General features: G+C 36.4%; 1 protein-coding gene across 1 annotated transcript; it reads right to left on the reverse strand.

The window, feature by feature from the left end:
* Positions 1 to 6,262: 6,262 nt before the first annotated feature.
* Positions 6,263 to 21,862, reverse strand: LOC306888261 (ventral anterior homeobox 2). The gene is made up of 3 exons (XM_079446456.1): positions 21,210 to 21,862; positions 18,118 to 18,305; positions 6,263 to 7,111 (listed from the first exon to the last, which is right to left on the reverse strand). The coding sequence occupies exons 1-3, from the start codon at positions 21,457 to 21,459 to the stop codon at positions 6,623 to 6,625; spliced, it is 927 nt and encodes a 308-aa protein (XP_079302582.1). The 5' UTR covers positions 21,460 to 21,862; the 3' UTR covers positions 6,263 to 6,622.
* Positions 21,863 to 23,788: the final 1,926 nt, after the last annotated feature.

Here is a 23,788-nt window from a genome sequence, read left to right on the forward strand (position 1 = left end):
TTTGTTTTCTATGTACTTTAATAAATGTAATTTATTCCTGTGATCAGAGCTAAATTTTCATCATCATTACTGCAGTCTTCAATGTCACATGATTATTCAGAAATCATTCTTATATGCTAATATATTATCAGTGTTGGAAACAGTTGTGGTTCTTTTTATTCAGAACTTGATATTTTTTCAGCATTCTTTGATGAATAAAAAGTAAAAAATAACAGCATTTATTTGAAAATAGAAATCTTTTGTAACATCATATACTGCCATTTAAAAGATTGGGGTAAGTCTTTTTTTTTTCCTTTTTTTTTTTTTTTGAAATTAATACTTTTATTCAGCAAGGATATGATAAATAGATTTTTTAAAAATTAAGATTTAAATTGTTAGAAAATATTTTTATTTGAAATAAATACTGTTCTTTTTAACTTTTTATTCATATTTTATTCATGCATATTTAGACTTGAAAATAGGAGAGAATGCCCAAATCTAAATATTGTACATTAATTTCATGGGCTGTTTAATCATACTTAATATTAATCACTTATATTAAGTTTTCCGTGTTTGATTTTAAAGACATTTTTTGGTTTACTTTTGCTACTTCAGTTTTGGTTCTGTGTCGGGTCGCCACTTGATGTTTTATATTGATCCCAGTATAAAAGTCTAAATCCTGAAACCAAACCAGTTGAGAATGACCGTCTTAATGAACGCTGTTCCTGTCACTTGAGTTCCTCACCCAATCGATTTTTGTTTTTGTTTTGTTTACGTACACTAAAACCACCAGGCCACCCATCCAGTCCCCGTTCCCTCCATCCGTCCACTCCCATGAAGAAAAGACGCTAATCATTTTAATTGGCACCCTGGAGTTGATTGTCCAGGCGAGACTCTGAGAGAGAGAGAGCAGTGCAGGGAGGAGATCGAGGGGACAAAACATGTGGTTAAAAATATTGTGTACGCTTGTCCACCATTTCCTGAAAAATAACCGTGCCGCCCCCTCGTCTGGAGAAAAGAGCTGGATGTTTTAAGAAAGAAGGGCTAGAAGAACAACTTAATACCTGATCAGCCTAAACTGATACAATAAATATTCAGAACAGTATAAATACCGGCATAATGCTGTTTTGAAAACTGAAAAGCATTGTTTAATGACTTAGATAGATTTAGCAAGGACTGAGGGAGTCAGAAAAATGACACACAAGTAGGCATATTACATAGACATATATTTATATGCATATGAATAAAAACACATGTACATATTGTACAATATCTTGGCTTTTTTAGCCAAATCATGAGAAAGGCTCTTTTGCCACAGAACACAAACTTTTTTAAATAAGTGCAAATATTTAATGAGACAAAGAATTGTAAAGCATTTATATTTTTTTTTTCATTCATTTTTTTCTGTAAGACCACATAATACAACATGAAAGTACTGTGCAAAGACTCATATATTTACATACTGTTTAAGTGTTTTCTTATTTGTGAGAAGTTGGTGCCATTATGGAATTTTTGTATTTTTATTATTATTATCATTTTCTGACACGGTCACACAAATGCTGTAATGCCAAAAAGCTTATGGCTTACTGACACTTAATCTTTGTGCCAGAACAAGAGCACTGAACCTTTAACAATGGAAGAAAATATGGAAGTGAGATAAAATAAAAATTTTCCACACAATCACAGTAAACTCAAACCACATTTTACAATCATATCTGTGACAATATTATTTATATACTGTCTTTGCTAGCTCAACATATTGTGAAAACATATTTCAGGCATATGGTTCGTAATTAAAGGGGTAAATACGTTTTTTTTATAGTTTTGTAGTGATGGTAAAGTACTTAATGCTGTTTACAAAGCTTTACAACTCTGCTGCTTTTCCAAATTCACAGGTCTGTGAGATACTCCATTAGTTTAGTTTTTTTCTGCTCAACAAAATAATCAGCACATCATCATTCTTTTAGGAGACTTTTTAGTTTGAGGGATTTCACCAAAACTAGAAGAAAATGTGTGACGTGTACGTGTGTGCTTTTGTCTCGTTAGCCTCGACTGCATGTGCTAATGTAATGAGCCAGTGTCTGTCTCAGCGCTTCAGGCTAAATGATGCTGCAGTGAATTATACATGAATCTTAGCGAAAATTGTTTTTGACTACAACACCACCACTGTGACGAGAATTTTTATGCACAAGTTACAGTCCAATCAAATACTAGAGGCTAAAACCACGTTTATGTCTTTCTCAGAAAGCAATGGAAGAGCAACTCAACAGGCTGAAGTCACTTACAGCTTTATGTAAAGGAGTAGTTCACAAAAAAAATAAAAAATTCAGTCATCATTCACTTACCATCATATTGTTTCAAAGACATACTTGGTCTTTCCATGCAAGCACAATGAATAGGCAATGGAGCTTTCAAGCTTTAAATAGCAACTTACTGTTGCTGTTAGATTGATACTTGCCCAAAATGATCGTATGACTTTCAGAAGATTTGGAATATTGTACAGTATCAGTCACTGGTCAATGTTTCTCTTTTGTGTTCCACAGAAGATTCGGCATTCTGTGAAAGTACAGGTTTGGAACGACACAAGGGTGAATGGATGACACAATTTTTATTTGGGGTTTAACTATTTCTTCTGCTGTCCAGCCTAGAATGCTGCCAGAGTATAGAAATAGAGAAATAATGAAACAACAGTGTTATAACTACGGAAGCTTGTTTTTATCACAGAATGATAATATAAAAAAGGTAACTGCGACTTCTCATTTAAACTTTTCAAATTCTCATAAACGTTTTTTCTCGTAATTGCCCATTTATATCTCACAATTTAGACACTTGTTCCATCACACCATTTACATTTCACAATTCTGAGTTTATATCTCATAATTATCTCAAAATTGGGAGATATGAAAATGAACCAGAAAAAAGTTTGAATTGCGAGTTTAAAAATTACAAGATATAAACTCACATTTCTGAAAAGTCAGAATTATGAGATATAAACTACAATTGTGAGAAAAAAAGTCTGAATTGTGAGATAATTAACTTCAATCAAATTTTATGTATATAAATGTATTCCTCGGCAGAAATAAGCTTCCATATGTTACTGTTTGACTTGAAGGCCCCTGAAAATGGCTAGTCACATTAAAGGGCGTTCAGACTGACAACAATATCAAGTGACCGGAAGTCATTAACTTTTTGTTTTTTGGGGTGACATACTGTAAGTGGGAGCAGCTGTTGAGCAACAAAGTTCAATAGAGTTGAACTTTACACAAAACAACAAATTTAATTTCAAGCGCCTGCAATGGCTGTCTCTGTGAACCCTCCTTGAGAGCTAAACAAACAAGTGCAAAAGTCTGTTTATCCTGGAGCAAAGCAAAATAGCACTTCACATGCTTTAATTCAAAATACAACCCAGTCACTTAATGCAAAATATAACATCAGACAAAACAGATTTCAACTCAGCCAGACAGCAACGATTTCACTCGGCACGGATACATCTATTTTGTGACCCCAAATCTAATTTGTTGGTCGGTTTTTTGCCACACATAGAAAAAAAATTGACTTACAGCACTCAAAACAAACTTTTCGGCCAAATTTCATCAGTGTGAATAGGACTGCTTTGACTTTGAATTTAATAATCTTTTAAATATGAAAATACTGCGCCGAGTCTGCATGTGTTAGCCTAGCTTTGGTGCATGACTTCATTTAATCAGAAGTTGGGAAGTAGTTGAAATAAATGTGTTTGGCTGTCTTTCAACAAACAAAAAATGGGAATATTTGGGGAATTTTTAAAAACCGATGCATGCTGTTCTTACTGATATGCATGGTAGGTTTTGAGCGAAGAAGACTAAGAAAATCCCTTAACGTAAAGTGCATCTGATTCGAGGTAATGAAAAAACGATTAACTGTGGGGTGTAATTCTGAAGTCAGAAAAAGCACATGCAAGAGCACCAAACTGGCCTTAAGCCTCTGTTATACTTTCCGCGCCCGTGAGTCCTCTAGGGTTCGCTATGGTATGCATGACGTAAAAATCGTCATCGGAGGGTGTACGCAGACGGTCCGCGTGGACATCCGCGTGCCTCCCATTTTTTGTGACCGCGTGGACAAGTACAGTAGGTCAGTAGGCTGCTCGAAGATGCTCGTTGCTAATACTGACAAGGGAGGACAAAGGTCATATATTGGGGAGGTGAAAAAAAGTTTATAAATTCCTTTAAAGGGCACCTATTATGCCCCTTTTTACAAGATGTAATATTGGCCTTGGGTGTCCCCAGAATGTATTTGTGAAGTTTCAGCCCAAAATACCCAACAGATCATTTATTATATCAACTGGAAAATGTCATTTTTGGAGTGTGTCTAAAAAAGAGCTGTTTTGGCGTGTAGCGCTTTAAATGCAAATGAGCTGCATATTCCCACCCGTCTCCAGAAGAGGGCATCACGTATATGTCTCGCTGCATTGCATATCTACAGCCATTAACAACCAGTAGAAGCAACATAACTGAGAGCGAAAGAACTGGTGTTTAGCCGTATATATTGGAAGCCAAATGCACTGAAAGTGGGAAGAAACAGCATGGTGTTACAGAGTTCACGCTGCGTTGACCTGTCATCAGCGCAACTGACCGAGCCGTCGACTGCGCCACCAAACGAATCTCACGCTACGAACAGCGCAAACTAATGTCACAAGCGCGGCTCTGATCAGTTAAAAATAATCAATGTATGCACACAAATACGGTTACAACGCTAAACACTATAATGAAATGACATTCACAAAGGAGTCTGGAGTGATACACGTATTTAGGTAGATTTTGAGATTTTAATCCACAGCGTCCTCAGCAGCTCAGATGTTGGGAGAAAATAAAGACTCTTATTTTCAGTCTTACATCTAAACACAGAGCACCGGGATTGCTTGCGAGATATTGTTGATGTTACAGAGCTCAAGTGCGGAGAAAAAAAAACTATAGCAATGCAGGGCTGTCAATCAACCCTTGTGGCCCAGCCCTATGCAGTGTGACGTCACACTGCATGAGAATCAAAACGGCAGGCCTAGTGAGACTGACTTGGTTTAAAGGGGATTAAAAAATGAGAAGTGGGTGGATTTTTATCATACAATAAAATGCCGACACACATTTATAATAGGTGCCCTTTAAAGCAATCCTTATATCAAAGTACTTTTTTGTAAGTGTGTATTTTGGTTTTGATTCATTCTCCAAACCTGTAGTACTGCAGTGCAAGCATTAGTGCATGTAAACTGAAGTCGGTGTCTGAATGATTTGCACATACTGTTCCTATCATACAACCGATTCTATGCATACTCGATCAGTAATTAAGCATTGTTTAAGATCCCAAAGAATGAAACCAGGTGCTGAATAACTCTGAAAGGTTCATCTTGGAAGTCAAGAATTAGCCCTTTGCATCAATTTGGAAGCAACTCTCAGACATGAGGAAGCATGTTAACAAGGGGCAGTGGACCGTTTTCACATTTCTGGGGTTCCCAGAAGTGGAAATCACCGTAGTTGGGTGAATTTCTAGTCGGGAATGGAAGCTACAAGAAATATAATTTTTGTGTTTCTCATTTGCCCCAGTAATGAAAATATTACCCTAGTGTTTCTATGATTTTTGAAAAGAGGAAAAAAATTATAGAGAGATTGGTTATGTTTGTCAAAAGGGAGAAAGATGTCAAATTTGCTGTCACTCCCTCAGCCGTTGCATTAGAAACACTCACGCAGCAGCTTTAACCAGTTTTATGAAATGTAAAGTTAACGAAAACCTTGATAAATTTACAATGCTGATAACTGGAAACATGTCATCACAATCTGTTAAAAGGGTCCTTATATTGTTGTTGAGCCTATAAGGGCATCGCTTTCAATTGAGAAATTGATGTGTTCCCAAAAGAAGAGATATTCTCATAGAGAGTGCATTATGACAACTTATCATTGATGAGAAACGCATGTGAGGAGCACTTTTAGATGCTATTATTTAGCATTTCGCATTTTTCTAAAGACCTGCGTAATTTTCTACATGCTCAGATTCAATGTTGCATCACTGCTACATGAATAATCATTCTGTCCGTTGAACTCTCATTAGTACCAAGGTCCAGTGCAGAATAAATGCCACAGAAGTTGTCAGTGCCTTGTTACAGTTACTGTACGTGTTCACTCATTCGCTCATTCTTGTACTCTCACACAGACTCACATTTACATTGACACGAAGCTCCCCAAAGTCAATTAATTTAGAGCAACATAAAAACGCACCACAATATTGATGATTTTTTAGTCATTTTTCTCGTTTTTTTAAAACACCCAACTTGCGAAATTATTTAGCCTTTTACAATTACAGTTACATTTACAGCGTGTTCCATCGTTCACAAACAATAAGTTCCTCACCACACAAGTAATGCAAAAATGGAAGGAAACCTGTGGACGACGAAATTCACCGAACACAGCGATGCTTAATTACAGGCTTCGTCCCACACGCTCACCTCCACTTGAACGATGGAGTCCGACTGGCCTCTGTTTGGTTGTAGGCACTAGCGCAAGACAGGCCGTCTTTCAATCTCTTTCTGTTAGTTTGCGAACCTTCCAGTTGTTCACGGCACAGGTGAGACCCCTGAGACAGGTAGAAGGGAGAAGGGACCAGTCGGTTGGGAACGTTTTTAGGAAACCGTCTTCTTCCCATTTAACTCTCCATCCTTCCTCTCTATCCTCATGTAGGGCTCAAACGCTGAGGATCCGCACCCGTATCCCGATGGCAGTTCGTGATGGGTGCCGCCCAGGAGAGGCATGGTAAAGCATAGGGAGGGTGGTGCGACGCCAAGGCGCGGCGAGGGCGGGGTGCCACCTAAAGTAGACAGCGACAGTCCAAACGTCCCTCCCGCTGCTGCCCCGAGAGGCGTGGTGCTGCTACTCACCCCAGAGGAAGTGGAAACGGACGGGCTGCCCAAGAGCGAGCCGTTGCCCCCATGCGGGTGAGCCAGCAGCGGGTTGGGCGGAAGTGCAGGCACAGACAGTAGACGCCCCTGTTCAAGCAGCCGCAGGATGTTGCATGTGGCGAGCGATTCGGAAGTGGATGATGACCGTTTGTCGGTGTCCTTGGTCTGGTCCTTCTTCTGTTTGGTGCGGCGGTTTTGAAACCACACTTTCACCTGCCAAACAAGAGCAAAAGTTGTAAGAGAAATTAATAGACATGCATTTCTTGGTTATAACTAGAAGAATAACAAAGTGCAGTAAATGGTAAAATGATAATACATTGTAACAATATGATAACAAATACCAGTTTGCAACATTAAGTGCCAAGTTTTGTACAGGTAATGTAACTGGAAACAAATGACATCAGAAGCCTCATGCATTCATAGTAAAAAACAAATGGTCATGTCTGCTTTTAAGTTAAAAACTAGGTGGATATAGTGACTTGGGGTTCAAAAATGTATTTGGACACTTGGGGCACTCTTAAAAATGACTCAAAGCAGCTTTGGAAAGCTTTGGAATAGGAAAATAACTGTTAACATTGCAAAATTACGCAATTATAAACATGTCTATAGCACATATTGTATGAGTGAAGCCATTGTATGTGTCAATTTTAATTTTTAGGTTAGGTATTTGGACAAACATGCCTTAGCAAGCACCACTGATTACCACAAAAACAGAGTTTGTCTGTTCAGCAACATTGACACACATGGGAGGCTTCTCCTTATGGTTTCCTGATAAGCAAAGATCAATGAAGCATGTTCAAAAGTGCGCTGAACTTGAGTCAAAGCGCTGCTGACCTCAGGTTAAAAAGTGCACTCTGCATGTCCTTGTCCTGCATGTTTAATTGATACAGCGCTGCTTTATTGCAGAGTATATTCTGGGGTCGACGATGGGTCGAGATCAAGGTCTACTCATAAATATAGAGAAAATCAAGCCTATGAAAAATGCATTTCATCCTGACCTGGGTTTTACCTGTCACCCGCTGCTTTGTCCCACCCTGGGGACCATAAAGGAGGAGACGGCACCATTTTCGACTGTACATATGCGCAGACGCATCAACACATCGTAAGCTCTCAGAAATGCACATTCACACTCATTTTCTCACTCTTAATGTTTAGGGCTCTAGAACATGGGTTGATTGAGGTTCAGATCCCATCGAGCTGAGCACTTCACACTTGTCTGCTCTATGAGACACTTTTGACGCTTTTCTCCGTGCACAAGAAAAAAGGACTTTAGTTTTTTAGACTAGAAGTGTTTTAGATGCATGGACATACAGAAAAATAGTGTCATCTGTGCAATACTTGATGCTTGAGGCAATGTAAAACAATATTTGTGACCTGTTTTTCTTTTGTTATGTACTGTACAGTGTGAGGATATTCACCAAGAAAACCCTAACTTCACTTCACTATACATTAGGACTTAAATGGATTTTAAAAAGGGGTTGAAGCACAACTAGCAGCCATTAGTTGAAACCAAATAGGCCTTGATGACATTACATTTAGTAGTGTTAGACCAATAGCAAGCAGCCGAATGATTTCTGACACTGAACTGAATGACATTGAGACTGGAGTGATGATGTTTAAAATTCAGCTTTGTGTCACAGGAATAAATTACATTTCAAAATATATTCAAATACAAAAGAGTTATTTTAAATGTCAATATTTCAAATTTGACAAAAGGACTAAAAAGATTTCAGTCCTTCTCATGGGTACAAACTCCATTCATTAGGAGTTTCTAAGAACAAATGACCCGGGACCTGAATTGTTTACGGCGATATGATGACCTCCATGATGACAGCAGCTTACAAACACACCCCAGAAATGAATTTCCGTCATAAACCCAGTAAGACGCTAACAGCGGAATAAAACCTGGGCCAAACAGTTTTGCAAGCTGAGGTCTGTAACACTAAGATGATGGACTCAACGTGGCCATTAGTGTGAGGATAATGAGATTGTGGAGTGATACCGTTAAGCTTATGCGAGCATGCTGATGCTGTGTGTTTATGAAGAGTGTGTGTACAAGAGTATGCAAAGGATGTATTTACATGCTCAATATATTTAACACTTTTTTTTTATACTTTAAGGCTGTAATCTATGCATTCATATTTCAGATTTTTTTTTACAGACCCCTATAGTGGGCACGGCTTACAGTTTTAGATTACAAAACCATATTTCGACTTTACACAAAGTAAAAGGAAAAAAAATGAAAATATGGGAGTGAAAAGACGAAAGCAAATCTCTTCCATCGTACATCTACACTATTGGGATGAAATCCTCTGTAATGAGATTGAGGGTTCACCACTGGGGCAGAGATTACTAAACGCAGGATCTGCATGACCTGAATTTGCTGCCTGGCCCGCGGCATCCCAATGCACTCCGCACTCGTTCTTCAGCGAACTCAGAATCAGCACAATGCACCGGTGCAGAACGAACTCCAGTACATCAATTCATCAGATACTTTTGCTATCCTACTGAAATTGTATCAGTTCTGCTGTAATTGGAGCCTCTATATTATCCACTAGTTGTTCTGTGCATGTAGTTATGAACGATGATGATATAATGGTCTGTAGTCAGAGTAATTTGACAATTAAATTTGACATGAATGAAAATGAGGTTGCAAGTTTGTTTAGTGGGGCTCATGAAACATGAGCGGAATTAACTTTCTAGAGCAAAGTTTGTCAAGACAAACTGTGAGTGTTCAATTGACTGTCTTTTTGGAAAGTGCTGGAAAAAGACTTGAAGTTAGCTAGCTAGATGGAGGGATGGATAGAAAGATAGATGGGTAAAATGATGGAAGGATAAACAATGAAGGATTGATGAATAGATGATAAAGATGGATAGATCGATGGATGGATAGATGATAGAATGTTGGCATAATGGATGGATGAATAGATGGATAAAAAGAGTGAAGGATGGAGGGACAGATGGATAAATTGATAAATGGATGAATAGATACGATAAAGATGGATAATTGATGGATAGAAAAATCGGATGCATGGATAGATGATAGAATGTTGGATGAATGATAGATGAAGAGAAAGAGGATGATCGATGAATAGAATGATTGATATATATATATAAATAGATGATAGAAAGATGGACAGAGTGATGGATGGATGATAGATAATAGAAAGATAGATGGATAGGATATAAAATGTTGGATGGATGGATGCTAGATAGATAGATAGGCATTTGTCAATTCTGAATTTTGCACAACCATAAACAACACATTGAAAATCCAAAGACATGAACTAATTCTAGGGTCTAAAAAGAGTTAGATGCTCGGGCACCTGACTGTCTGCTGATCTTTTTGACACCTTTATTGACCCCGTCCAGAAGTTACACGGCCCGCTAGCTGTCCTCTTGATCCCACACATGTGATTACACTTTTCAGCGCAATAAGGCATTCTGGTTATTCGGTGACCCCTCTGTGACCTCTTCTTTAAAGAGCTTGTAGGTCAATAATCTCATGCATCTTTCCTGAGGGGTATTTGATTTAGCCGAGGCCTGAGTTGATGTCTTTAGAAACTCTCTTGGCACACATGCCAAGACAGGCAGACAGACATGTCATATCAAACATATGGTGAGATGCGAACATATTTGTCCTGTTATGTCCGGTCAGATGTTGTACACACATTCTGTAACACGCAGCCCAACTGTATTGTGGAAGGGAAAAGTTCCTATTCCTATTACGTGATGATCATCTTAACCAATTACACTGGTTTACCCACTTTTCCGCATACCCTGACCCTTGTTCCTAGTTTTACCGAAGCACATGTTTGCACAGGTTCAGCCAGCGGTCAACCCTGTCTTACCGATGGCTGGTAGATAGGGCTCTATAATCCTCCTAACAGCAAAAGCATTTGGACTATTATTAGTTCCCTTCCCCCAGCACTACTGGATGACGCAGCCCGTGTGCATATGTGATCGGGCAATTAGGCTTACAGTGTGTGGGCAGATACCAAGAAATTGTGTCCTCCCTTTGGATTAAAAGGCATCCCTGCTGAACCACAGCGCCTCTAGTGGTCGACATTCAACAGCACAGTCTCATAGAGATCTCCACATTGATGATGAATTTCCATCTTCAGTATTTTTTTTTTTATTTAAATAATTTTAAATGATTTAATGTACATTTATTTATTAATATAACAATATTGCTATATTTGTTTTTGTTATCAATTTATACGAAGTACATCTAAAATTAACATAATATTGTTATTCATTTATATTTTAAATATTTAATTTATATTTAAACACTATACATTGTTTAATTAATATAATAATATTGTTATTCATTTATATTTTATTTTTTTAAATCTCATGCATATTTAAAACACAATACATTGTTATGGATATAATAATATTGTTATATTAATAAAAGGAAAAGAAAACAATCAACACTGTTACAATGTTACATTTACATTTTCATCTCTGTTTTGTACCTCGGTGTTCAGATCTGGGGCTCTTAAAGCAGAGTTAAGTGTAGTAGTTTTCTGTTCTCTCTGATCCTATCAGATAATTGTATTACAATCTGGCTGACGAATGACAAACTGCAGAATTAGATGCAAACACCACCTTTCAATCTCATCAACTTTTCCGCTCGTCTGAGGCCTGGCCAGTGCATGCTGGTTAAAGTCCTGACTCATACTCTATACTCCTAAAGTTGTTTTCTCACATACGGCTGTCAAGCAAAGCAAACTATAAGCTGCAAAATGAAAATGAAATTGACCTACTAACATTGTCCATTCTAAGTGCTCAGGTTGTCTAAACTGGTGCCTTTCTTTCTTTGCCTCTTCTAGACCTCATCTCTTCTTTTCGTGCCAGACGTTACGTTACTTTACATGCTGTCTGGGTGTCGAAGAGAACAATGAACAACGAAAGCGTTCGTTAGGTCACCAGCTCAGTGGCGGATGTACAGCAAGACACGATTATCTGTGAGTAAAAAGCAACCAGAAGTTCTGTCTGTCTGTTTATTTTTCACAGCCATAATGATATTACTAGGTTTTTCCTTTTGCTTCAATCACTTACACTTCCTATTTATTTCTTACACAATCTTTCATCCATTAAATCCATGGCTTTCTCATAGATGAATGGAAAGCAAAAGAATGGTACAATGTGTTAAGCAAAGCCCAGAGATCTTGGGAATAAAGACCACACAGCGGAGCCACCAGTTGCTACATTTAAGTGCATAATATTCAGACAAATAAAAGCCGAGTTCAGTTCATAAACGTTCATCTATACGTTCTTAGGTGTTTTAATAATATCAAACACAAATGCATTCTCTGAATTGGCTACAGTTAAGGTAATTAATCATTGGTCGTTCTCCTGTGTAAACAGAAAAAAAGAAATTGTCACATTATGCTGATCGGCATTGGTTATTCTTCACCAAACAATGCATTCCCATTTGAAAACCAAGCAAAGCAGAGTCTTTCTGTCCTTGACTGAGGTATTTTATTTGAAAAAGTCAAAGACATCCCACTTTAATTAATGCAATATATTTCCAAGTGAAACAGGATGATTTTGTACTCAAAACATTACTGCAAACCTTAAGGGAAATGCACAAAAGGCTCAAAAGAGTTGAAGTTCAACTCTAATAAAATTAAAAAATATATAAAAATGGTATATCATAAGCTTTGTGTGTATGTTTGAGTATGTCTGTTCATTGTGCTTTACGACAACATCCAAAATAATTTCATATGAGGCAAGTAAGTGTCTTTCTGTCCTTGACAGATATAGCTATTTAGAAAGACAAAGAATAGAAAAATTGCAAGGCTTTTGCTTGTTTGACACAAAACCAGTAAAGAAGATATGGCCAGTGTTGAAATCAACATCCTCAACCCACTTTAAATAAATTAACATATTTCTAAATAAAACAGGATGTTGGATATTTTGGGTCCAATCGACCCAAAACATTACTGTAAACCCGAATTTAATGGCATATTCTTAAAAATAAAGCTTTCACAGCAGTGCATTAGAAGAACCATTTCGTTTGAAAATCATTCTAAAAATCTGTAGAGCCTTTTGTGGAAAGGAAAGATTCCATGTATGTTAAAGGTTCTTCACGGAACCATAGACACCAATAAAGAACCTTTGATTTAAAGAGTGTAAAGACAAACACAAAAAGTGAAACAGGATGTTTCTTCACCTAAAATATAACTGTAAACTCCAATTTCAAGGTAAAAAGAAACACAAAAGGCTCAAGAGTGAAAGATCAACTCTAACAAAATAAAAATGACAAAAATGGTGTTCTTATGTCATTAACACAAGACTTTGTTTGTGTGAATGAGATTCTGTCTGTGTGTCGTGCTTTGTGGCAACATGCTGCTGGCTGTATTGATAAAAAGATTGCGCACACAGACTCACTCAAGGCTTTCAGAACTGCCTATTTAATTCTATTAAGGCTTTTTATCACCGCGAGGACCTGCGAATTCAGGAACATTCAGCTTTAATGTTTGCCAGCTTTGTTTGTACATCAACCTCACCACAAAACCCAAATATTTATTCCATCAAACATATTTGCGGCCTGAAACTTGCTGCGAGAATCTTATAAATCATAATCTGACTGTTGCCTTTCATCAAAGGGTCCAGGTTGAAGTCAAACCCTGCGTTCTGCTTATGTATGTTAAGGTCACACTCAGAAGAGACTCATTGTGCTCAAATAGAGAAACGCTGAGGTGAACTGTCACTCACTCGGCTAATAAAAAGCTCTCACTTCAATAAACACAGAGTGCTGCACAAAACCTGTTTATTTCCTCATGCTTTAAGCAAACAGGTCAGGATACCGTGGCTCAAGCTGTTCATGTTCTTCAATTTATTTTTCCACGAGCCTCTATTTTGTGGTCTCTCATTCAGTGATGCCAAGCCATCAAAGCACAATTGAAATAAGCTTAATGGTTGAACTAAACCGATTCAGTCTGTATATAAATTAACAGCAGTATCTCAGATAATAAATATCTAGCAGACATCAGATCTGCTTCACGATCAATACGTCTATGGCGCCTGAATACTCCATACAGTCATGTGTGGTTCGGATCCCTGCTGTGTTACGCTGGAGCGGGGAGCCATCTGCTGGGGACAGGGTCTGAGCAAAAACCCTTATTTTGATGTAAACAAACAGGGAAATCCTATAACTTTGAAATACTTCACATTTAGCCAATCATTTCTCCCATGCTTACACTCCAACACAGACTAAACAGATCCTCTGAGAAGCAGCAGGGGAAAAGTTGAGCAGCTTTTAAACCTCACAAGGTGAGTCATCTTCATCCATGACACTGAAATGCAGTTTATCAAAAGTAAAAGTTGAATAAACTCCTTAACAGTTCATGATTGGCCCCCATAAGAGTGGTTACCTATATACCATTACAAAAAAGTGCTATGGTAGTACAGTGATGGTGTCATATGGTAATACTATGGTACAAAATGAGTATAATATTCATGCAACATGATCTTGTCCGAACGTCATTAAAATATCTATCTGTCTGTCTGTCTGTCTAATTAATTATTGTGAGACAAATCTGTCTTACTATGGCTACTTCTCATTAATGTTTTATTTCTTTCTTTGAAATTCAAGGGGAAAACGCTCAATCTCATGTTTTATCGTTAAATTCGATCCAATTTGAAGATAATTTAAAGCTCTATTCTCTGCTTTCACAAGACTGACCACTTTCTTTATTCTCATTAAATCTTCATGAGAGAACGAAATCAATTGTGCGTTGTATGGTAGAGGTTGGACTTAATAATTTCTTTCTAATTAAAACCGCAATTGACAAGAATTGACCGCAATTGTCTCTCTGGAGAGAAGCACAAACGCAAAGACTGTGAAAAGTTCAAGCTATATCTGGTCGTGGTATATGCCGAAATTCATAGGGAGTTATAGCCATTGCAAATGTGGAGGCGCAACAAGTCGCGTGCGCGCGCCCGAAGGGAGATGCTAGTTTCTTTTTTTCCAATTTTAACGCATGTGTGTTTCATAACTAGTATCAGATATACAAAACAAGTCCAAAACTTATTTACCAGTTCAATAATAAATATAATAAATGATTAGTAGGCTACTGTATGTTGAACTAAATGGATTTCGATAAAGCTGCATAATATTGGAATAAATTATTGAATAGTGTAAAGTCTTTCAATGATATATTGTCCCCGTAGAAACATAGAAAAACCTACAGATGCCATAAAAAATTGCGCGTTAATTACAAAAATATTTAATTTCTATAGACACCTGATTATCCAAAGGCTTGAACAACCGTAGACTCGTTAGGTTTGGTTAGGTTAGCTCAATCTTGTGTTATTTTGCTTTCATGAATTATATTATATCAATAGATAGCCTAAATATTGCAGTGGAATAAACTGAAATGCACATATTTTCCAGTCGCATTTTGCACGTCGAAATATTCATTTGTATGAGCATAAATGAATATGAATAAGTATTAGCACGCTTTTTGTGTTGAACATGATTTATTGTCTCCAAAGCCTTTTTTTCACTTTGGTGACCAGCTGGTTCACAGTTTTATAGATACAACGGATATGATTGCAGAAAAACGATATATTTTTTATCTGAGCTGTTTATTTTTTGAAGTTCAATTAAAACTTAATTAAAGCGGAATATGCAGTTGTTTTCTAATAATGAACTCTTATACTGCGTCTTATGGTTTTTGTCTCTTTATTCATAAATTGGATTCGTCACATTTAAATGAAGAGTTAATGCTGCCTTAACAAAACATTTGACACGAGTTCTTCAGACCAGCACACGTGCTTTTCAGGAAATTTCTTTTCGTTTTAATTTCAGTGAAGAAAAATATAGCCTATACCTGAATATTAGTGCTCTATAGAAAGCTGATTACTTTGTTTCTATATGTAGCCAGAGAGCCAGTAAAATGCTCTGTTCAAAGCTGACTAAAGTTAAATCGCATTCAGTTTTTAGCTGTCGTATATCGTATTCATATTTTTGTTTTATCAAGATTAGGCTAATGCTTATCTAACTGCTCACTATTTCTCTTATGTATTTCACAATTTTAGTTCATTTTCAATAGTCCTACAGTGTGGGGAAAAAACATGATTTATGTACAAATATTTCATGTAATGGAATCTTAATTAATGTGAAAAAAAAAAAACCTGAATGCATGAGTTTAGTTTTAGATGGTCTAAGTCACACAGGCTTCAATAGGCTATTTGAAGTCAAAAACCCGAGCACTCCTTTTATTTGTTGTAAGCATAATGTTGTTATATGGATCTTTTTTTTCTTTTCTTTTTTTGTTTGTTTTTTGATTCTATGTGTATGGAAATATAGCTTCGTATTTTACCATTTCACTTATAATTGCAGCTGACGTCAGCACAGCGCCCCTAGCGTCACATTTCTGACCTGCCACCAAACTACATTTAAACTAATAAGATTATTTACTCTGATGGATTTTATTAGATTTTTTTAGGAAAACAGATTTAAGCCGTTATGCAGATATACACGACTTTGAAACAGGTGTATTATTAATTTATTAATTCGTTTCATTAATTCCTGAATTTCTAATTGGGTAACAATAATGTTTTATTTGGATCAGAGTAAAGCAAAATATAACAGATTCAAGGTTTGAAAGCATGACTGCAAACATAAAAAATGGCCCCATTAACCTTTTAAAATTGGTTTGTTTTAATAAACCCTTGCAGGTGCCAGAAATGTGATGAAACCATTGTTTGAATCAAACCATGCCAATTTATTATTTACATCGCATTGAATCATCTTTTTCAGATGCAACTTTATGGCGATCTAAGACCCGTGGTCTGTGCAGATAATATATAAAATTGCTTTGAAATTACTACATCATTGTCTGCTATTTATAAAAAATACAGCATTAAATCAAAATTGAGTGTTTTGAACAATTCAATCATGGATGTCCACATAATACCATGCGTCTGAACAGGATTCGGTGTGATTCTGGGATATTCTCTGTGTGATAGTCTATTATAAACACTCGTCTGGTAAAGTTAGCCTGGTCAGTAGGTGGATCTGCGAGTGATGGTTTTAGTCGTTTAATCTTATGCATTTTATAATAGTTATTCGTTTTTTAATCACTTGGAGGATGCCATTTAACTAAATCAAACTTTTAAATATTATATTTATATTTAATTAATATTATATTTTAAATAAAATATTTTAAATTCCGAATAAATCTGAAGACGCAGTGCATGAATGAGGACTGGACAACTGGGGCCCCCGGTTTTTTTTTTTTTTTTTTTGTGTGTGTTTTCACGTCTGAATAAAGAAATGCTCCTCCCACTAACGCCCACTGTGCGAATACTAATTATGAGTATTGTGTTTATAACAATGGAGGCTGACATGCAGCATTTGCAGACAGGAGATTGGTAACTCTAGCGCTCGATTTGACGTCTATTTTTGTCGGTTTGCTATACCATCTGACCAAACATTTGACAAAAAATGTATTTATATGTTTGTTTGTTTATTTATCCGTCCATTCGTTCATTAATTGTTTTATTTATATTTACTTATTTCCTATTTTAGATCGATAAATTCTCATTTTCCGATTCAAATATTCGTTTTTATATTAGTTTTGTTTGGATATGAATAACTAACCATCATCTATTTATTTATTTTCTATATCTACCTATCTAGTTTTTTATTACAAACCTTTGTGTTAAAACGTATTTATTTTAAATGAGCATTTAATAGGCTATTTAGAAGGCTATTTATTGTATTTTACATGGTATTATCATTGAGGATATTACAAACGATTTCTTTAGTTTTATAACCCAGTAAATATGTAAATGCACTATAAAAATGCAATAACAGGCAGTCACTAAATGAAATGTTTAGGTATTTTGCCGGACTCTAAAAAATGCATCTGGTGTAGGCTAAATACTTATTTTTGACAGTGCTACAATAAAAATCAAACACTTGAAAAATCATCAAAACATATCATATGAAGAGGGATTCTGGAGAATTTACAGAGACACAATCAATTTGCAAACAGAAATGTAATCAATACAATTAAAAAAAAATAGCCTACAAAACGTATAATAATAGTAATAATTAGCACACCTACCATGCAAACAAAATATTTTATAGGCAATTAAAATATATTTTTTATAGCCTGTTGCATTCAAAAGCAGCATCTCATTCAAAAGCGAAGCTCACTATTATCATGTCTAACAAGCATGCATGCGTTTGGTACCTGAGTTTCTGACAGATTGAGCTGTCTGGCGAGCTCCGTGCGCTCGCGTCCGACCACATACTGGCATCGCTGGAACTCGAGCTCCAGCCGGTAGAGCTGCTCCGCCGTGAACGAGGTCCGCGTGCGCTTCGGCCGGTCGAGATCCAGGCCTTTTGGCAGAACAATCTCCCGAATAGTGCCCTTGGCGTCTGTTTAGCACACAGATGCATTACACGATTTACCATCTGTTTTGAAATAAGCCAATTCTCTTACATTATTAGGAGTGGGAGAAAACCTGATTAATATATTGTAACATATAAAAAATACGGATATATGACAATAAGAGTGTGCACATGCACTTTAGATCATTTTGCATCACAGAAAAAAAACAAAAAACATTTAGCTCAATATAAAGATGAGTAGCTATTGCTTACGATTTCTAAAGACGTTTGATTATTGTTAGTGCAAGCTAGAAATTATTAGTTTAATGCCCTAATTGTTGAAAATTTGGCCACTGGGTAATTTAATCGAGATTTGATTTTGTTTCACCGTTACAGTATGCAAAATCAATATAGGACACAACACAAGTTTCCAAATAAATTGCCAAAGAGGAGCTTTAAGCTCCAGTATCCTGTCATTTTTCCTTGATTGGTAATGAGATCTGCTTAAGTTGTGTTTAGCAGAAAACTCTCCAAAGGTGAGCACGCTTTTGCTCTATTTGTTGGATCAAATCATGAAAACATATTTCCATTACAACATTTGTGTTCGTGTTCATCCAGGCAGACCAAAGCAGCATAACAAGAATGTGCATATTGTAGTTTGCAGATTATTTTTGTCAACACGAAACATAATTATCAACACTGTAAAACAACATTTTATTGATATTACAAATGGCATGCAACATCAAAAAACATAATATCAGATAATTATGTGATAAATATGGCATTATGTTAAACACCATTATACAATATCTGTCTCTTGGCTAATACTTTTTAATATATTGATGTATTTAATCTATTAACAAATGTAATGTTTTGTTATTAAAATGCAACATTTTTATTGAGCATTATATTTTTGATCTATACAGTTCATTTTCCTGTCACTTTCAAAATAAATATCCAAGCGGTTTTGAGTCTTTGTACTCAGTAAACAGGGCAAAAGTATTGATTAATTTCAATGTATTGAATTATATACACAATTCTCCCTAGCATTAGCAGTTCTTATTCCACATTTTCCCAGAAAACAACCAGAAATATATTATTGACATATAAACAGAAATTAATATATTTGCATTTTGGGGAAAAAAATATGCTTTGGGGAAATAAAGTCATATGGCAGTGAGTCATATCTGTCAAGTTGTGACTAAAGGAATATACTTTGCTGATTTTTTCAGAACTTCTAAAATGGTAACAGTTAAATCATATTAATATGATATGATCTGTTATTAGAATGTGTTTAATTAGCTCTATGTGGTAAAGTATTAATATTGCACATCTGTATGTCAATAGCTCCGCCTATTTTAATGTCTGCCTGGCAACCAAGCTCACACTTGGATGAATTGTAATATCACAATAGGATAATGCTGTTTGTTGATATAAAGAGGTAGAATGTTAATGGCGAACCCTTCTTTAATTGCTGTTTCAGCCTTTGGGCCTATGACACAGACCTGCTGACCTTTCAGTGACCCCGGTTCTCTCCAGGACTCCAGCACATTCAATATCCAGATTTAAAAAACAAATAGTGACACCGGGGATTGTGGGCTTACTGGATCCAATCACAATCTAAATACTAGCTCGGCTATTCACTGCCACTATTGCAGGACTGCTCGGACAGTTTGTGTGCATTGAATTTCATAAACCATATAGTTAAAGGGCATTTCAATGAAAAGCCTGGGTATTTTAGAGCTAGTATTTTCCTGTTGTATATATTACAACAAAATAGTTGTATTGAAAATATATAAATGTTTTGAATAGTATCATAAGCTTTGCTATGCACATCCTAATTCAGCCAAAACTTGTCATTTTAAAATGTAAAATTCGTTAGTTACATAGTGCAAACAATTCAGATAATAGTCAATTATTTAGTGCATTGATATCTGTATTATTATAAAATCTGTATTATTATAGAAATATTAATGTCGTTTTTATTTTCAATTTTTGGCTACATTTTGGCTCGTGTTTTAAAAACTGAAATGGGAACGAGAAAAATATGCGTATATAGTAAACGTGTAAATCTTTTTATATAGCCTACGGCTTACACCTCCTGATCGTAAATACCCTATAATATCACAAGAAATTGTTTTTCAACCACGTATTCCCTAAATTATGATTTTAAAAATGGTATTTTGCATGGACCTCATTTTTACTTTTTGTTCTAACAGCTATTCCCTTTTCTCTTTTTTATAATGTGTTTACATAGACGTTACCTCTGTAAATAAAGGGTGTTCTGCCAAAGAAATAATATGGATTGTGTGTGTGTGTGTTTTTTAATAACCTACATTTAGAAGTGGGCTACGTTTTTAGATATTTTTCATAAATTGAAAGAACCGCTTTTCGATTATGCGTAATGTTTATGTTATTTTACCTTTCTTAAACACTGTAATGATCCACACAAAATAAGTCAAACACTCATGTTTGATGGTTGTAGTTTATATGACATGCAAAACCCTTTCATAAACTGCAATATGAAAAGACACGTCTCGAAAACACTATATATATTGCAACTATGCTGTTTTAAAAATGTGTAAAGTGTCATATATTGATGATTGTAAAAAAAAATGTTTAATGAGCATCATTTTACGATTTTGTGTTTGCCTATTTAGAGCATACCTACAATTTTGTGCATACATTTTTGTAATAATGTTTGTTCAAAATATCGTGAACTTATGGTGTGCATATTATAATAATCACGACCACTAGCTACAAGAACAAAATACACTAAAGGAGAACATTTCGTGTAAAATGAAATGAGTCTGAGATACTAAATTATTTTAGTTTTTTACTGAATGCCAATTAAATGAAAGTGAGTCTGTCTGTCACATTAGTAAAATATTTTTAAACCAAATAGTTAATGATTACCAAGAGCACATTTACGATAAATATTCGCTCGCTCACCTCTGACCAGAATCCTTCGGCAATAGTCCGGATCGACTCCTAAAAGTTTATCGTGTCCATCCTCGCTAGATGAAGTCGGTGTGGATGCAGAAGTCCCCGGTGTGTCGGTAGAACTCTGCACAGGTGACCGGTTTCCCACTTCCGTCCGGCTTTGGGAGTCTCTGCCGCGGTCACGGCACAATGGATTGGATCCACAGTGGTTTCGGTCCTCGGCGAGTCCATCGCCCATACTCGTGGCTTGATCAAACATCTACTGATTAAACTGTTTTTTGGTTCGCTTAGTTTTCTTGAGCTATTTCTGAGCTTGACTAAATATTCAGCGTAAATTTTTTCCTGCCAGAAATAGGATTATTCCCAGCAAAACATCAAATTAGAATCCAGCGACGGAACCGAGTTTGTGCCCAAATATTTGAGCGTGTTCCGGCATCGGGCGTCCATTTAGGAGGAGATCTCTAAAGAAGGGAAGGAAGGTTGAGGTGGAGGGGGCCCTGTGGGCAAGTGGAAGGACCCTCCTCAGCTATAGGATCGTGCTCAACCCAAAATGCATTCAGCATATATGCGCTGGGTTTCAAGGTCTGTGACCGAGGCACTGGGAGGCGCTTCACTGCTTAACCACGGAGAAGTAATTCCACACAACAAACATGGATCCGAGCTGCGCAAACTTCCCCTTTTATGACTTATATAGTGGATTTACTCGTTATCTGCACTGGGTGTGTTTTACAGAAGCTCTGGAGAAAGTCAGCGGATTTCAGGACCAGTATCCTATCATAGAAAATAAAGTACAAATGTGTGGGTATAATGTGGGTGTGATTGGAATATCTCGAACACAATCTGAAGGCTGTATAGTATGCATTTGTTACATTGACTGACCGCAGCGACGTCACTTCCGGACTGTAATCCATTAATCGATTGGTCAACAGAATCGAGTAAAAGCGTTCAGCGAAATAAACAATCCTCGTCGTCTTTAGACTTTGTATTTCTTGCGCTCGGTAAGTGTAATTAATTACAGTTAGGCTAGATGTCACCTTTTTATATTTTATGTTTAGTTTCTTTCGGCGAATGTGAACGCGTTGTGATTAAAAAGCAAGCGCCCAAAACTATTAATGTTAGAAAAAGGTTTTTAATAGCATGAGTTTTGCCCATTTTCCCCATTGATTTAATTCTGTACGTTTTTTAGACTCAACATTGATAAATGCTCAGCCAACTTCAGCACAACCTTTGAATTTGCATCCACAAGTGTTATAATTGAAAGATGAGAAACGGGTTATTGTACACATTCTGTAGGTTATTGTGTAAATATGAATATGGTTTATTTGTGTTTACCTCACGGTGCACGAACCGCGCAGGTGTTCATCTCATCATTGAACCGCTGCCATAATACACAACACCAACATTACAATCTTTTATCTGAGCGCGCAATCCCATTACAGAGGACATAATTGCAGTTTTGCCACTTTCAGCAGTGTTTATCATTCAGTGCCGAAATGACTCATTATTGAATTCAGCTGCTCAGCACAGATTAAACCGTGAACGGGATGAATGGAGCTGTCTGTCAGTCACTTCCTCAAACCAACAGTACAGTCAAGAGAGGTTTAATTGCCTCCACTGCTCTCTCTGGCCCCACAGTCTCACACACGGGCCCTTTCCTCCAACACACAAATATAGCAAAACAGCAGATAAACCATAAACACAGATAATTACACAAACAGACCCTTCCCCCTCGGTTTTTAGCCGATGTAACCCAGAACATCACGCCAATCAAAAAATAAATTCAGATTTAATTTGAACAAATGTTCAGTCACACAAACAGTAGCCTATGTTTTTACTGTAGCCGATAACTGTAATGAAGACAGATTGTAGTTTTATTAATTTTGTCTTTCACACACACACACACACACACACAAATCCAGTAGGCCTATATTTTTGTAATAGCCTAAACAACAAAATTAACCTAAATTTTAAACTGAGTGCTTCAGTCTACAGCTAAAAGTTTATTAATGTATTTATTAACAGTCAATGCTTTAAGATTTATGTCTACAGAAATGGACTTTTAACTGTAAAAAGTGGAATAGCCCTGGCGTTCTTCCAGCTTCTACAAATTGGTTGGATATTTTACCAGACATGTTTTGTCAAGTAAAATCAAACGAGGCTTAATTTGATTCAAGTCATAAATATCGTTTAATGTTATTCAACCTGGGTACATAAAGTTACAGTGCATTTAATGAATTTTTTAGGGTGAAATCAAGACGTAACAGTATTTCATCATTCTGATAGACTGCAAAGAAATATTCAATGTCAATATTATTCAATTACATTTTTCCTTATTAGCTGATGAGACAGAAGCAACCGTGAACGATAGGCTATTTAAAAATGTGATCTTCCAATAATGCAACTACGAAAACCTTTAAACCGGAACGACTTTACATTAAAACACGGAAACTGCAATAAACTCGCAACAATTTAACTATGTGAACAGACTCAGTATCAAAGACAGAAATGAACGCATTTTATCGAAATAATAGGCTAAACTAATAGCAGGCCTAACTAATATTTCACAATCACGTGTACAATAGGCCTAT

Source organism: Barbus barbus (assembly GCF_936440315.1).
Source record: "Barbus barbus genome assembly, chromosome: 2".
NCBI classification, from domain to species: domain Eukaryota; kingdom Metazoa; phylum Chordata; class Actinopteri; order Cypriniformes; family Cyprinidae; genus Barbus; species Barbus barbus.